This window comes from Mauremys mutica, chromosome 14 (assembly GCF_020497125.1).
Source record: "Mauremys mutica isolate MM-2020 ecotype Southern chromosome 14, ASM2049712v1, whole genome shotgun sequence".
In the NCBI taxonomy this organism is placed as follows: Eukaryota; Metazoa; Chordata; order Testudines; family Geoemydidae; genus Mauremys; species Mauremys mutica.
This window is the reverse complement of record NC_059085.1, coordinates 8171454-8188537: the sequence shown is the minus strand read 5'-3', so window position 1 is coordinate 8188537 and position 17084 is coordinate 8171454. Positions and strand designations below refer to the sequence as shown.

At 40.4% G+C, this 17084-nt stretch overlaps 1 protein-coding gene across 10 annotated transcripts in view; it reads right to left on the bottom strand.

Moving 5' to 3' along the window:
• The window catches only part of CNOT1 (CCR4-NOT transcription complex subunit 1), a 105760-nt gene that overhangs the window by 60484 nt on the left and 28192 nt on the right, over positions 1 to 17084 (bottom strand). For 8 of the 10 annotated variants that reach the window (XM_044986940.1, XM_044986944.1, XM_044986942.1 and 5 more), the window contains exons 8-16: positions 15800 to 15968; positions 10748 to 10874; positions 9026 to 9136; positions 8076 to 8246; positions 7392 to 7519; positions 6318 to 6558; positions 4541 to 4660; positions 3497 to 3619; positions 3114 to 3265 (exon numbers count right to left, since the gene is read on the bottom strand). In XM_044986940.1, the coding sequence (XP_044842875.1) occupies positions 3114 to 3265; positions 3497 to 3619; positions 4541 to 4660; positions 6318 to 6558; positions 7392 to 7519; positions 8076 to 8246; positions 9026 to 9136; positions 10748 to 10874; positions 15800 to 15968 (1342 nt within the window). Of the gene's footprint in view, positions 1 to 3113; positions 3266 to 3496; positions 3620 to 4540; positions 4661 to 6317; positions 6559 to 7391; positions 7520 to 8075; positions 8247 to 9025; positions 9137 to 10747; positions 10875 to 12730; positions 12805 to 15799; positions 15969 to 17084 lie in introns of those variants that run through there. The other 2 variants (XM_044986949.1, XM_044986947.1) reach the window with 2 other exon arrangements.

Sequence of the window (17084 nt, the reverse complement as noted above, 5' to 3'; positions counted from 1 at the left end):
TCAATCAGTTTTAAATGCAAAATAAGAGAAATGCATCATCCAGCATTTTCTAAAATACTAGAAGACTTCAAATTAAGAATCTGAATAAGTGTCAATTAAGCTGTTTAAGTGCAAAACATGATTAAAATCAATTAATGATTCCTACTTGCTGATTTAAATCTGATTTGAAGTCAATACACCCCGTTTGAAAACGCCAATGTTAACCTAATATGCCATGAATTCTACAAGAATCTCACATACTAATGTCCTGACAACTAGACAGCAAAAAGAACGAATATACCTCAAAACAGGTAAAATTGAAGACTCAGTTTTTCTCATTTTATAAAACATTACTACTCCACTGCGCAATGCAGAATTGTGTGGAAATTAATGTGCATGCGGAATTTTCTTTCCCCCATGGAAATGGCCTGCAGTGCTGCTAGCCCTCACTGGACCCAGCAGACTCCTGGCAGCTGCCAGCATGCCCTGAGAAAAGGAGAGGGCAGCACACAGAAAACTCTGTGCAAGCCTAGGATTGAGCATCAGGCTGTTTCTCCCTCCAGATCCCTAGGCTTGGGGTGAGATACAGGGGGCACATGTGGCTAGACTCTTGGGGGAGGAGGGGGAGGCAAAGGGGGCAGAGAAACAGAAACTAGTTGTGATAGGGATTTTCTGTAACTCTACTCCGGGGGGGGGGGAGGGGGGAGGAAGAGAGATTACAGACACTTGCTGACAGGTATTTTGAAATAAATTACCAAAATAATTGAAACTGGCATGATTATGCAGTGTTATTTTGACAAAATTCGCAGAATTTTTAAATATTGTGTGCAGAATTTTTAATGTTTTGGTGCAGACTGCCTCCAGAAGTACATTATGTAACAAATTCTAGGTTTAAATTTTAAGTATCTCTGCATATGTTAACTTTGCAAAGGATCATTTAGAATTGGTATGACAAACATGGAAGCCCATTTGCTTTTAATGTAGCAGCCCTAATGAGAAATACAGGAAGATACCCCACCTACTTACTCTGCAACCACAGGAAAGGGGGCGGGGGGGAGAGAATCATAAAATTTTGTTCATCAATATAAAAAAAAAAAATATTAGGAGAGGCTAAATTGCCAGTTAGGTATTTTAACGGGTGGGGTCGAATGTTTATGGAGCCAGACATAATTAAAAAAAAACCTGTTACTGTATCATTCCTTCCTGTAAATGAAACCTATTTACTTTTCCTTGACTCAATTCTCCTCTCCCCTACTCATTTTTCTATATTCTTCCTCTTGTCGTCTCCTTTCCCATGTTGTGTTTACCCCTTTCCATATTATCACTCCCTTTCCTGTGTTCACTATTCAGTCTCCACACTCTCCCAACCTCCATTTTCTCCTCTCCCACCCCCACCCCCCAAACTGTCCCCTATCCTTCTTCCCAGGACATAAGTTCAAAGGTATGAGGCTGGCTGGAGTCCAAACACTACCATCCTCTCCTCAAAAAACCAAGCATGTGTACAGAAATTGAGAACCCTCCTCCTTCTTCCCCCCGACCCCCAAGAAACATTCACTCTCATGCAGCTTCCCAGAAGCTCAAATAGGCAGTCCGTGTATCATGTGCCAAGCATGTCCCAACCCCCTTATGCCCACCCACACAAGTAGCCTCTCCTCCTCCTCGGTTCTCTACCCTATTCTCACAGTAGTTCCTTCCCCTACATTTGCACAAAGAAGGCCATTCGCTCAGATTCCCACACTTGCACTTCTTGTTCTTCCACTTACTTTGCCCCTTCAACCTCAAGATGAGTCTAGCCCTGCTCAGAGAATGGAAATTGCTGTAGAGCAGGAGGAGGAAGTGAGGCAATATCTATTCTTCCTCCTCCCCCCCAGCGGCTCTGCCAGATACAATGATTCAGGAGCCAGCCAGCACCAACAGGAACCGGGGGTAAGGGAGAGAGAAAATGATGTGGTCTTGGGAGAATTAAGAGGAAAAAGAAACCACCTTTTCATTTTTATTCTTCTACACAGAGCAGGCAAGGTATGTTTGGGAGGACTGGGGGGAAAAAGAACATGCACATCTATTTCATCTCAGCAACTGCACCTAGAGGGACACTTGTGGCAGCTTTTTAGGGTCATGAAACCCCTATAAATACAAGTACTTTAAAAAAGGTGTTACCGCCAATTTTTGACTCATTGCATACATATTCCTTGAGTAGAGGATTTCCCCCTCCCTTCCCCTTCAAGTAGCTTAGTGGTCTGTGAGTTTATCAGATATTTAGCAGTTAAACAGGATTTCAGTGTCTATGCTCATCTGACTTCATTGCAAACTGTTCTTCAGCGTAAACAGCTGTTTAAAACGTATTGCTATAGAGCAACATTGCTGTGTTTACTAGCATAAGGACAAAGTGGTTTGGTCAAAATAAAGATTTCCAGGACATTTCTGGCATCAGTAGAAGTTCCTGGCACATCTGTTGAAATTAGATATCCCTATAACTAAAGTGCTGGTGTACCTTCCTAAACACATTATATACCACGGTGCAATTTCAAGGTAAAATGACGGGGAGACAACTTCCCCCATAAATTACAGTAAATCTGAACTTAACTTCTAGCCAGAAAGTTTACTAAAATGCTTGTTTCTAAATAGGGCTGAAATCCAAGATTTTAGACCTGTGATTGTGATTAAGAAAGCCTGCATACAAGACTCTTTTCTTCTCAATCTAGTCTCCTTTAGTAATTTTTCTTGTAGTGTGCAAATGGTTCAGATTCTTAGATAAAAATTAAGAGGAAGTAAAGGGTTGAGAAGATTGTTTTGGACCTTCTAGTTCTCCACCCCAGGGGACATTAGGATTCAGAACACAGCCAAGTTATTGCTTGTTCTTAAGTGACCACTATGCAGACTAAAGCTTTCTAAATCCAGAGATAAAGAAGATTTTAATAGCTTATGCATAATACTTGAGAGTACTGTCAAGAGGAGTTTAGCAGTAAGAGAGCCAATAATGTGTTCAATCTAGGACTGGCTCTAAATGGTACAGCCCCATCTTTCATATGCACCAAGGGAATCCAAACCTCAGTTTTAAGGTAGTTTTGCAACTCTGACACTTGCAGTTGAGTCTTCAAGCATATGCAGTTACCATAAGCGTGCAATTTTCTTACCCAGCACAAGCTTGTAGGCAGGCCAACATAGTTGCCAGTGTTTCTGGAGGAAGCTGAGCACTTTTGGGCTGGTCTTTCTCTGGGGCAAGGCCCCCCAGAATAGATGGGCATCGTCTCTTTAAGAAGGTCATACAGGCCTGGATGAAGGGCTCCTGGGGAAGAGAAATTCTTTTAATCTCTATTTAGACTGCATACCAGCCATGATTTCAAATTTAGCAATTGCAAGGTGGAAAGAATTGCACTAAGCTATTACATAGTTCAACATTTTCACTGAACTGTCAGACTAAAGTAGTTTTCCACAACTTCAATACTACTTAAAACTGATATAGTGACTTAAGTCACCAAAAATAAAATGCAGAAATGAAATAAAAATCCTGCTTTACCCCATGCTCCCGAATTTTATCTGTGAGCCATTTGTCAAGTTTGAGGTATTCCCGTCGAGAGGCAAGTGCAGCAAGGTCAATAACAAAGGCAAATGGAGTACCATTTAGCAGCATTGACAAGGCCTAAAGAAAAAAAAAAATAAGACTACTAGTCAAAATATCAGGTTACCCTACCCATTCTTTCATGATCTCTGCTCCCCACCTACTTTTTGGTCGAGTTTTGCTACAACATGCTGCTACTGCTTTCTTGGTCAACAAAAAAATTTGGTACTAGCCGCTTCATAGTTATGTCTTGCTTATAAGACTAAGCAAGTGGTTCTAGATCTGAAAGCATGACACTACCTTCAACTAGACTTGACCTTGTGCTTGGGCTTTTACAGTCTTAATATGAAGCCTTACCAATAAGTGGCAGAGTAATTAAAAAAAAAAGTTACTCAGTTTCTATTGCAACACCACAGAAATCAAATCAAAATATCTTATCACTCCCTGAGCACAACACAGGAGTATTTCACATCCATTCTGAATGTGCCTCATGGTCAACAGTAGCTGAGGCATGGACATTTTTTTTCAGAAGGCAGTCTGTCCAGCTATACCAAATGACACCCCAAATTTGTTACATCCACTTTAACAGGTGACAGATACCTCAAAAAGGTGATAAATACCTCAAATATAAGTCAGCTGAAACTGTACAGCACATACAATTTCAGTGGACTAGTATGGAAAGTTACTGAACTATTGTCACTTGTTTAACACACCTAAGTACAACTGTGCTATCTTTAAACAAGTTTAATTTTCTCAAGTAAGTTTCCTATGCTCCCACTTCCAGCATCTTCCAGAAAAGTAAGTCGGTTGAAACTATTCTTCTAGTTCTAGATCATTTTTATAGTCTTTGATACCCACTTATGCCAACATCTGAATCCAGACATTCTAGCAATACAGTTCTTACTAACTTTCTATCACTTGCTAGTTTAGTTTCTCTTATAAAAGGAAGATGAAGTTCATACACAGCACACTAAACTGACAAATGCCTCTCAAAAAACTCACCTTCAAGTCTTGGGCAACATCGAGAATGCGTGACAGTTTTGCCTGGTCATACTGCTCCCCTCTCATGTACCATTCAGCCATTGCATGCATGATAAGTTGGCGTATTGAAGGAGACTGGCCCTGGGGAAAGTTAAATTGTGATTTCACTTTATACAGAGCTGCTTTTATTTAATATTATTATTAAAAACACACACTCCACAGGTTGTTACAGACATTTACATTTAGAATAGCTCACTCACACTTATGCAGGATGTTTCACCTATTCGCCACAGTTTTAATGGTGTTTACATGCAAGTTCTGTAGTTAAAACTGGTTATATTTCACTCAGATAATCTACTGTAAAAGCCTAAAATCACCACGTAGACATGATTCTACATCTTTGAATTTCCTTTTGAATGGTGAAACAAGTTGAGTTCACATCCCATGCTATTCCATCAGTAAACCGGTCTAATTCTTTTCCCATTCACATAGGAATGGAGATTGGAATAAACTATTGTAGCATGCCATCTGCACTTATGTAATGGAATACCACATCTCATGGCTTAATACATGTTCTTGGAGATGGAATGGGAGTGAGGTCCCAAAAACAAACAGAATTCAGCTTTTCATTGGTATCAAGGGTCTTAAAGTCTAGCTGTTCACATCTTGGGAGCACTTAATTTTACCAGCTGATGAAACTGCATCATGAAAGATAGACCAATGTTCTGCATTTATGCCACAATCTGGGCCAGTGGAAAAGTTCAGATCTTGCAATTAAGATCTTTACTCAACTCATGCTTTGTTGCAGAAGGCTTTCTCCAGTCAAGCAACAAAGACAATTCTACCCTTCAATTCAAGAGATTTTCCTACTGTAAACAAAACCACCACAACACAACTGGGAGAGCTTGAAATGAATGACACCACTGAATGACCATGACTTCGCAGTCAGTTTGGACCAGGACGGTTTTGTATCACTGAACTTCACTGTTCAGATGTACTTGAGCACAAAAGATTCTTCTAATGCAGATAGGCCAAAAGACACAGGTCTCAACTACAGCCATCTTTTCCTTACCTCTCCCATTTGGGTAGCTCCATCAGTGGTAGCAACAGTGAAAGCTATAGCATGGAGAGAGCAACACGTAACCCCAAAACAGCCTGCTTATGTACTCATTTAGCGCCTCACATTTGCATACGCTAAAAGGATACAAAGCCAGCCACTTCATGACCGCTCTCAGTTTAACAGATACAGGAATTGTAATATTGCATCAGACAAGTGTGACATTTGTAAAGTATACTGCCGTACAGATACTTCAGCCCAGGATGTATAATTATGGAATAGCCAACCTCTAGGAAAAGTTAATTGGGCTTATGCCTGAACCGACAGTTTATATCCCAAGATAATGTACTTCTTACAGGAGACAGAGTAATAGAAGACAAGTTTAAAAAACAATAAAAACACCCACAACACTCCATGTGCCAACCAGCAAGACTTGTTTAGTTTTACAAGGTCTTAGATTGAGCCTATATTCAAGTTTGAGTTTCCTAAGCTGATCTTTTGCTAAAAAGAGTACTTATTTACACAATGCAAAAAAGAGACCAAGTCACAGCAGTTTGCCTTAAGATCCAAGTGGTAAGCAATCACCAGCAATATTTTGTAGAAAGTATTGAATTTTTACACTACCCTGGTCATAAATGAAGACATTTCAATGCTTTGGTGTTCCAGCTGCCAAATCAATCCAACACAAGCTTCTAAAATAAAAGTAATCAAAGCTTTTGAGTAGTCAATTGAAACACTTACCTGTCCATGCCACGCATAGTGCAAAATGATGGCAGAGTTGGGGTGGTTGCCAAGAAAAATTGGCATAAGTGTAGAGATGAGTTCATGGCGTAAGGTATGCCAGGAAGTGTTGATCTGTAATAAGGCCAATACCAACATATCTGGGCAGTGCTTGATAGGGAAACTGAAGAGCTGCTTAACTTGCTCATACTGTCCCACTTCTGCCAACCGCAACAGAGACTCAATCAAATCCAGGCTCTTCCTAACAAAAACACAAAGTTATATACTAGATGACTAACAGGATTCTGGTCTGCAGGCAATGCCAAGCATTATTAAAATGCCAATTTCAAATAAGCAAACTTCATACAACTGTTACAACTTTGCTGAACCCAACTGAGTCTGCAATGAGAATATTTCTATCTGATTTTCATTAAATATTTAAACTCCGCATTTAATAAAAGGTTCAAAAGGTCAGCGTCAACTACTCTTCTAGTGAAGAGGTATTAAAAACCCCACCTCCAACTGAGATATTTCAGGTTGAATATACAACTGAAAACTGTGGCTATAGATACACACTTTAAAAACTCGTTTTATTTCAGGTACCTGGAGCAAGCTCCTCCAGTGTCGGGGGTGGGGGGGAGGGAAGACAGCTGAAATTATATCTCCTCCATTGCCTGTAGTCAGCTCTCAGCATTTGTGTCTAGTGTTTCCCAGATATTTCTACTACTTTAGAACATACCCAACTGCATCATAGAACCCTGTTCTTGAATAGAATACCTATATATTTAGAAGTGAACAACTACTTGCAAAACACATTAGTAGGAACTGTCCCAGACAGCTAAAGACACCAGTGGAAGGATCAACTGGCAGCATGCTTTACAAGTGTTACTATGGGCAAACATGGGAAGTGCTCTGATAATGCAAGAACCAAGCACTAATTATACATTATACAGTAATTACACAATTAATGGCTCATCTGCTGAAATATGCGTGCAGCTAAAAACTCAAGTCATTTGAAAAAGCCACATTTAACTATCAAATTAGTCTTATCACCCACTTATAAGAACATAAATCTAACTATGTGACCAGGTTTACCATGTGGCAATTTCTCGATTGTCATCCTCTGGTGGTGCTTTCAGGATGTCTGTGGCAACAGCATGACAGGGGTAGTCAGCAAAACAGAAGATCTCTGGGTTTATGAGGGAATGCTGGATGAAGGAGAGCTAGAACATGTGTTGAGAAAAATCAGGTTAGATCTTCAGAAAAAAAAGTTACATACCCTCTTTCTTCCTCAATCACCAAGAGAGATTTTCAGAAGACTCAAAAGTTTGTGCATATGTTTTGCACTTCAGTTTGTACTGTATTCAGGACTTTAATCTTATTGTGTAACCAGGTTAAAGCCTTGCCACTACACAGTTATTGAACATAGTTCCAGTTCAATCTACACTACAAACTGGAATAATGTTGGTAACTGTTTTCCTTAACAAGGATGCGTAGTGCCCTTCAACTCAACGTGCTTTAATATCCCTTAAGCCTTCAGATAAACAAGTTATACAGTTGACTAGACTATACTTAAGATGTGTGCTCTGGGTCTGTAGTCACTCCCAGACAGAATTGCAAATTCATTCTTAGTTCTGGGATTAGTCTATTTAAGTTACTGTTTCACTACTGAATGATGTCCCTTACTACACAAAGATATTAAGCCAGTACAATTGTAACTGTTAAGCATGTAAACTGCCCAGTACAATTAATTTGGCAACAGCTCCAAAATAAACCTACCTGGCCCTCGGCATGTTTCCAAGGTCTGTATATGAGATCAACTGGGAAGACTTCCATGCCGAGCCCTCTTTGGATACCGTACACCACAATCTGCAGACCCTTGCTGTCACGAAGTTGAAACCCAGGGTGGTCCAGTTCATAGGTTACTTCCTTGAAGTTCAAACTAGGATTCTGCAACCAGTAAAACAGGTTACCCAGCATCAAGATAACATCCATAAACATTCCTCAATAGTTTCTGCAAGTGCACCAGGCTATCAATGATCATTAGTGCATTTCAATGGAAAAATTTCAGTACAAATAGTTAATAGTTTGGCTCAGTTGTAATTTAACTGAAAATAGGATCTTACAACAGAGTGTTAGACAAACTTAACTAGTGACATCACAACCAGAAAAGATTACAGCATCTGAATTCTAGCTAGGTGCTCCTGTCTTCCATGCAAGGTGCATAGTCCTTGAGGCAAAAAAGTGCTTATAAAGGTTTTCTGTGATGAGGAATACAGCATATTAGGATACATGTAAGATAGGAGTAAACAGCATGGAAAAGTCACTCAAGTTAAAAGCAGCAAAGAGTCTTGTGGCACCTTATAGACTAACAGACGTTTTGGAGCATGAGCATGCATCCGATGAAGTGGGTATTCACCCACGAAAGCTCATGCTCCAAAACGTCTGTTAGTCTATAAGGTGCCACAAGACTCTTTGCTGCTTTTACAGATCCAGACTAACACGGCTACCCCTCTATCACTCAAGTTAGCCATTCTCGCACCTTTAGTTTCCTGTGGTATTATTTTGAGACATTTTTATTCAAGTGAAGCAATAAAGACATTTCCGTTCAGAAGTGCTGGCACTCTACTCCTGAGAAGAGTATACCAGAATTGACTACTAGTTGCTCTGAATACTAATTACAAATAGTCTATATTGATATATTACAAGCAAGTAGTAACAAAACTTACCAACTCTTTAAGAACATCAATCAAGACCTCCACATTCCAGGTATGGGCTTGTGTTCCATCACTTTTATCTTTCCCATCACTCCAGATCCCACTGCCAGGAGCCGAAATAGACTGCAAATTAAATGCATCTGATCATATACTAGTTAAAGTTAAACAAGCACCAGAAACCAGAGCTTCAGAAGGTCCCATTATGAGCAAAATCAAGCCGTTAAGTAAGCTAGGAAGAAAGAAAGAGTTCTGCACTTTTAATAGCACCTTTCACCTAAGAATCAAAGCACTTTACAGACATGCCTCACTGTGATGCAATACCCCTCTGCAGAATAGGAATGAAAATGTGAAGTGAAGAATACATGTTAAGTGACTTGCTTAAGGTAACTAGTGGCAGAGCCAGAAATAAGAACATAAGAAAGGCCGTACCGGGTCAGACCAAAGGTCCATCCAGCCCAGTATCTGTCTACCGACAGTGGCCAATGCCAGGTGCCCCTGAGGGAGTGAACCTAACAGGCAATGATCAAGTGATCTCTTTCCTGCCATCCATCTCCATCCTCTGACGAACAGAGGCTAGGGACACCATTCTTACCCATCCTGGCTAATAGCCATTTATGGACTTAGCCACCATGAATTTATCCAGTCCCCTTTTAAACACTGTTATAGTCCTAGCCTTCACAACCTCCTCAGGTAAGGAGTTCCACAAGTTGACTGTGTGCTGCGTGAAGAAGAACTTCCTTTTATTTGTTTTAAACCTGCTGCCTATTAATTTCATTTGGTGACCCCTAGTTCTTGTATTATGGGAATAAGTAAATAACTTTTCCTTATCCACTTTCTCAACATCACTCATGATTTTATATACCTCTATCATGTCCCCCCTTAGTCTTCTCTTTTCCAAACTGAAGAGTCCTAGACTTTTTAAATCTTTCCTCATACGGGACCCTCTCTAAACCCCTAATCATTTTAGTTGCTCTTTTCTGAACCTTTTCTAGTGCTAGAATATCTTTGAGGTGAGGAGACCACATCTGTACACAGTATTCGAGATGTGGGCGTTCCATGGATTTATATAAGGGCAATAATATATTCTCAGTCTTATTCTCTATCCCCTTTTTAATGATTCCCAACATCCTGTTTGCTTTTTTGACCGCCTCTGCACACTGCGTGGACATCTTCAGAGAACTATCCACGATAACTCCAAGATCTTTTTCCTGACTCGTTGTAGCTAAATTAGCCCCCATCATGTTGTATGTATAGTTGGTTATTTTTTCCAATGTGCATTACTTTACATTTATCTACATTAAATTTCATTTGCCATTTTGTTGCCCAATCACTTAGTTTTGTGAGATCTTTTTGAAGTTCTTCACAATCTGCTTTGGTCTTAACTATCTTGAGTAGTTTAGTATCATCTGCAAACTTTGCCACCTCACTGTTTACCCCTTTCTCCAGATCATTTATGAATAAATTGAATAGGATTGGTCCTAGGACTGACCCTTGGGGAACACCACTAGTTACCCCTCTCCATTCTGAGAATTTACCATTAATTCCTACCCTTTGTTCCCTGTCCTTTAACCAGTTCTCAATCCATGAAAGGACCTTTCCTTTTATCCCATTACAGCTTAAATGGAATCCTGGAGCACCAACTCCCAGTGTCCCCAGCTTTAGTGACATGTTCACATTTTAGTGAGAGGAGTGAATGTACACTGTTTACTACCACTCTTCAATAAGACTACTCACTTGTAACGGAATACCCTCTGTCAACCCCGAATGAGTTCGAGCCATCATTCCCAAAACCCTGGCAACCTGGGCAGCTGTGACCTCCCGAACACCAAACTGCATGATTATGTTGCGACATTCTTCAACACTAAAAATATAACCAGAAGAAATAGACATTGATCACAGTACCAAAGCAGGTTTCACCATGACAGCCAGCATAACACAAGAGGGACTAGAGGTTAAAAGGTAAATACACAGACAAAAAGTTAGCTATTTCAACCCGATTTTCATACAATAAGGAGTATGAGACTGCTTGGCTTTGCAATGTTTTCAGTTAGAAGGGTTCTTGCTTTCTAATTCACACTACAGACACTCCCCAACTTATGCAAGCATTCTGTTCCAGACTGCCTTGGGTAACTTGAGTTTTGCATAAAATCGGAAACGTATCTGACCATTATGAAAAAATACCCTCCTATTTCTAGGTTATGGGACTTTTTCCCATAAGTGTGGATTTATGTAAGTCGGGTTTTGCGTAACCCAGGGAGCATCTGTATTTATGTTAGGCCAATAGGACTATTGCAAACACTGGATTTCTATACAAGTTTATGTAAAACATATTTTGGGAAATTGCCATATGTTCAACTCAAAACCATAGATCTCCACTAAGTAATAACCATGTGACCTGTATTTGACCACTGCATATAGTTCATGCAAATTAAACTGTAGGATTTTGCTAGTCTCTCAGCTCTCCATTAGACAGGAAAGGGGTCAAAAGTCTACGGGTAGATTACTCATGAACACCATCTTAGGTTCTGACATAGCTGGAGTACTCAATGGTTACAGAAACTTCATTAAGTACCACCCATCTGCAACAGGTATTTGAGACCATGACTACATGCTTTGTGAGAAATTACCATGTATAAATTCACTCTACAGTTGTCAAATTTTCCTCAATTAAACCAAGGTCATCTTAATATAACTACACAATGGAATTTCTACTCATGAAATATTTTAGTAATTTTCTTAACTGCAGGAGCCAAATACAAAAGGCAAATTAAATTGTTTCCTACAGCTCAGGTTCTCAGTATCCCTCAAAGTTCTTTTTACTCTGAAAATTTAGACCATTACCTAGTCTATAGGAGCATAAGTAAAAAGAGTGATTTTGAGTTTCCTTTAATCTATGACTATGAATACCTTTGATTTTTATCTGAACTGGGAAGATACTTAAACTGCATAAATTATATCTAAATTATTAAAAATAAGGTATTTTTAAACCAAAGTTATTTTCACCTTTGGATACTGATGCCATCTCTGGGTTTCAAACACTGCAGGGAGGTATTTAAGGCTAGTCAGAAGAAATTTTTTAAGTATGGAACTGTGTTCCCTCTAATTTTTCCCACACATGTGCAGAATGAGTTATGTGCACCAATATGGAGGTGGTGTGACACATCATGTTCACATTGGTGCACATAAAATTCATGTGGTGGGGGTAGGGCCAAGGGGTTCAGGGCTGGGGCAGGGCCAGGGATGAGGGGTTCAGGTCTGGGGCAGAGGGGTTTGGGGTGCAGGAGGATGCTCCGGGGCGGGAGAAAGAAGAGGACTCCCCCCAGCTCTCTCCCCCCACAGTAACTTCTGGCTAAGAACCACAGGAAGACTCTTGGGGTACGTCTATACAGCAAACAGAAACCCATAGCAGCAAGTCTCAGAGTCTACAGACCTGGGCTCATGCTATAGTGCTAAAAATTGCTGTGTAGAAACTTGGGTGTGAGGTAGAACTTGGACTCAATCCCACCCCCAAGATTCAGAGCCCAAGCCTGAACATCTACATAGCTATTTTTAAGTGCTGTAGAGAGCCCAAGTCTGTAGAACAGGACTCAGACTTTCTGCTTGCCATGCAGATGTACCCTCAGAGTAATATAGAACTTGTTCATAAGTGAAGTATCGCACATTACTGTGTTAACTGAAGTTAAGAGCAAGTATTGACCAGACGGGTTCTTCACTTACAGTAAGAAACAAGAAGCCTGGCAAGTACTTGGTTCTGGGGCAGCTATAAGGATAATCATGCTATAAGGTACTGGCAGAGAAGCTGCGTAAGTTCTGCAGTATAGTCAAACAGTCCACTCCTTGACACTACTGCTCACAATGCTGCATGACTTCAGTTTGTGAAGCTCTTCCTGTCCAACATTCTAGAACTCAATACAGATCTTTAATACCAATCTTCATGTGAACATTCACCTGTGTTTAAAGCTTGACAACTTGCAAGAAAGGAAACTTCTAAGAACCTAAGAACATAAGAATGGCCGTACTGGGTCAGACCAAAGGTCCATCCAGCCCAATATCCTGTCTATTGACAGTGACCAATGCCAGGTGTCCCAGAGGGAGTGAACCTAACAGGCAATTATCAAGTGATCTCTCTCCTGCCATCCATCTCCATCCTCTGACGAACAGAGGCTAGGGACACCATTCTTTACCCATCCTGGCGAATAGCCATTTATGGACTTCACCACCATGAATTTATCCAGTTCTCTTTTAAACACTGTTATAGTCCTAGCCTTCACAACCTCCTCAGGTAAGGAGTTCCACAAGTTGACTGTGCGCTGTGTGAAGAAGAACTTCCTTTTATTTGTTTTAAACCTGCTGCCTATTAATTTTATTTGGTGACCCCAAGTTCTTGTATTATGGGAATAGGTAAATAACTTTTCCTTATCCACTTTCTCAACATCACTCATGATTTTATATACCTCCATCATATCCCCCCTTAGTCTCTTCTTTTCCAAGCTGAAGAGACCTAGCCTCTTTAATCTTTCCTCATATGGGACCCTCTTCAACCCCCTAATCATTTTAGTTGCCCTTTTCTGAACCTTTTCTAGTGCTAGAATATCTTTTGAGGTGAGGAGACCACATCTGTACGCAGTATTCGAGATGTGGTCGTACCATGGATTTATATAAGGGCAATAATATACTCAGTCTTATTCTCTATCCCCTTTTTAATGATTCCTAACATCCTGTTTGCTTTTTTGACTGCCGCTGCACACTGCGTGGACATCTTCAGAAAACTATCCACGAGGACTCCAAGATCTCTCTTGATTAGTTGTAGCTAAATTAGCCCCTCCCCCCCCCATTGTATGTATAGCTGGGGTTATTTTTTCCAAATGTGCTTTACTTCTTTCATTTTCCATTTTGTTGCCCAATCACTTAGGTTTGTGAGATCTTTTTGAAGTTCTTCACAGTCTGCTTTGGTCTTAACTATCTTGAGCAGTTTAGTATCATCTGCAGACTTTGCCACCTCACTTTTTACCCTTTTCTCCAGATCATTTATGAGTAAGTTGAATAGGATTGGTCCTAAGACTGACCCTTGGGGAACACCACTAGTTAGTTACCCCTCTCCATTCTGAAAATTTACCATTTATTCCTACCCTTTGTTCCCGGCCTTTTAAATCAGTTTTCACATTTGTTAAGCCACACTGGCTCTTTTTTAGTTCTTTTACTGTGTTTTTTAATTTGGGGAATACATTTAAGTTGGGCCTCTATTATGGTGTCTCTGAAAAGTGTCCATGCAGCTTGCGGGGATTTCACTCTAGTCACTGTACCTTTTAATTTGTTTAACTAGCCTCATTTTTGCATAGTTCCCCTTTCTGAAATTAAACGCCACAGTGTTGGGCTGTTGAGGTATGCTTCCCATCACAGGAATCTTAAATGTTATTATGGTCACTATTTCCAAGCGGTCCTGTTATAGTTACCTCTTGGACCAGATCCTGCGCTCCTCTCAGGACTAAATCGAGAACTCCCTCTCCCCTTTTGGGTTCCTGTACCAGCTGCTCCAAGAAGCAGCCAAAGTATCAAGAAATTTTGTCTCTGCATTTCATCCTGAGGTGACCTGTACCCAGTCAATATGGGGATAACTGAAATCCCCTACTATTATTGAGTTCTTTATTTTGATAGCCTCTAATCTCCCTTAGCATTTCATTGTCACTATCACTGTCCTGGTCAGGTGGTCAATAAGAATATAACAGTAGGGATCTATTATTAGAGCATGAATTACTATCCATAGAGATTCTATGGAACATGTGGATTCAATTAAGATTTTTACTTCATTTGATTCTACATTTTCTTTCACATACAGTGCCAATCCTCCCTGTTCAGTCCTTCTAATATATTCTGTACCCTGGAATGACTGTCCCATTGATTGTCCACACTCCACCAGGTTTCTGTGATGCCTACTATATCAATATCCTCCTTTAACACGAGGCACTCTAGAGTTCACCCATTTTATTAGACAGACTTCTAGCATTTGTGTACAAGCATTTTAAAAACTTGTCACTGTTTATTTGTCTGCCCTTTTCTGATGTGTCAGATACTTTATGTGAATATTTCTCGTCTGATCTGGCCCATACTTCATCCTCTTCCATCCTCTCCTCCTGACTAAAACCTAGAGATTCTCTGTCAATAGACTCTCCTCTAAGAGAAAAGTCTCTGCTGCAGAGGAGCACATGGATTGGATAATCAGCTTTCCTCCATCTCAGTTTAAAAACTGTTCTGCAACTTTTAAATGTTAAGTGCCAGCAGTCTGGATCCACTTTGGTTTAGGTGGAGCCCATCCTTCCTGTATAGGCTCCCTCATCCCAAAAGTTTCCCCAGTTTCTAATAAATCTGAACCCCTCCTCTCTACACTATCATCTGATCCATGCATTGAGACTCTGAAGCTCTGCCTGCCTACCTACCTGGCCCTGCACATGGAACTGGAAGCAAAGAACTAGAAGAAAGTGCATTATCTAGATATTTTCTGTAAAAAGAAAATACAGCTGGGATTGATAAGTGAATAGTTTACCTCTACTGCTTAGATGGGAATGTTCAACAGAAGCTAGTTTACATTTACAAATCAGAAAATACACAGCAGTGGAAGTGAACATACCATAAATCAAGAACAAGCAATCTCATGTTACTACTTGGCGTACAAAGGTTAGTGTAGTTACTTTAGGTCTCCTTTTCCTTTACCTCAAGGAGAAAGGGACTGTTCCCAGGCAAGAGGACTGATGTGCGCGCGCTCTCTCTCCACAGAGTTTTCCTACAAACCTTGTACAAAAGCCGTAGCCTACTTCTTGCATGAAGTCTGCCAGAGAGCTCTCCATCATTGTTTTAGCTATCCCTCCAGAATCAGGCAGGATCCTATCCATTAGGATGTCCCGTTTTTCAGGGTATAGAAGTGGTGCAAGCACCACGGGGCAACGCTCCTGGGGAAAATCTAAAAGTGAGAGTGAAGAGCATGTATTAAGATGCATTATAATGGCCTAACAAAACAGGAAATTCTACAATACTACTTCAAGTCACAAATGACCATTAGGATTCTTTGGTTTTAAGTGCTTATATTCAAATGAAGATTGTCCTGAAAAATACTATTACACATTGCCCCAGTAAAATGAAGGCTTTGAGCCTCCCTCAGGAAAGCTTCCAATTCCTGAAGAATTGACTTTTAAATTTCTAGCCACTACAGTTGCAAAGAAAAGCTACCAAATATAAGCTGAGAAAAATCACTGCATCTAGCCTACCAACATAGCTCCAGGTCCTCTATTGCTGCTTACAGCTTCCCCAGCTGCAGGAGCAGCATGAAATTGACAAGACTTCTACAGTTTCACTGCAGCTGCTTGGGAAAGCTACTAACTGCAGCAGAAACAGGTGCTAGAATTATTCCTGAGGGCACAACCACCCAAAAAGCACAGGTTGAAGAATACAGTAGGAGAGAGCAGCTGTCCCCTTCCACCATAAAGTATTGGGAATAGAGGATCAGTGTGGGGTGCTCCTCTCCATTCCAGAAGGGAGAGGTTCACGGGACAGATGCACCATGGAACAAGAGAAGGACTAAATTTTATGTTTTGGGCTATTATGCCAGCAACACATCCACAATAGAACAGATTAGCCCAGTGGGAACCACCTAGGGGTTAGCCTTCCCTCAAAACAAGTTAGTGTGACTGCTTGTGTACTTTTGGGAGTATGTGGCACAAGTTATTGGCTTGATTAAGGGAACTAATGGTGGTTAGCACACCAAATTCTCTAGAGCAGACAATACTAAGAGCATAAACTATAATAATGCAAAAAAGCAGCTGTCTTGCTCTATGTATCTGTTTATACACGCTGTATATCTAGTTCTTTTTAGAACTAAGGAGGAGTGAGGAAGGACAGGAAGAGGAGATTAAAAGAGTTCAAGTCAGGAATGCATTGCTCCTTTATTAAGAATATTTTGCAAGAAACCACCTCACCCACTGAAAACAAGGGAAATGTTATTTCATATACTACATTATTTCAACTGCCATAGTGTCACACAGACAGAGGTAGTCTCCACAACATACATGGCATCAGTAAA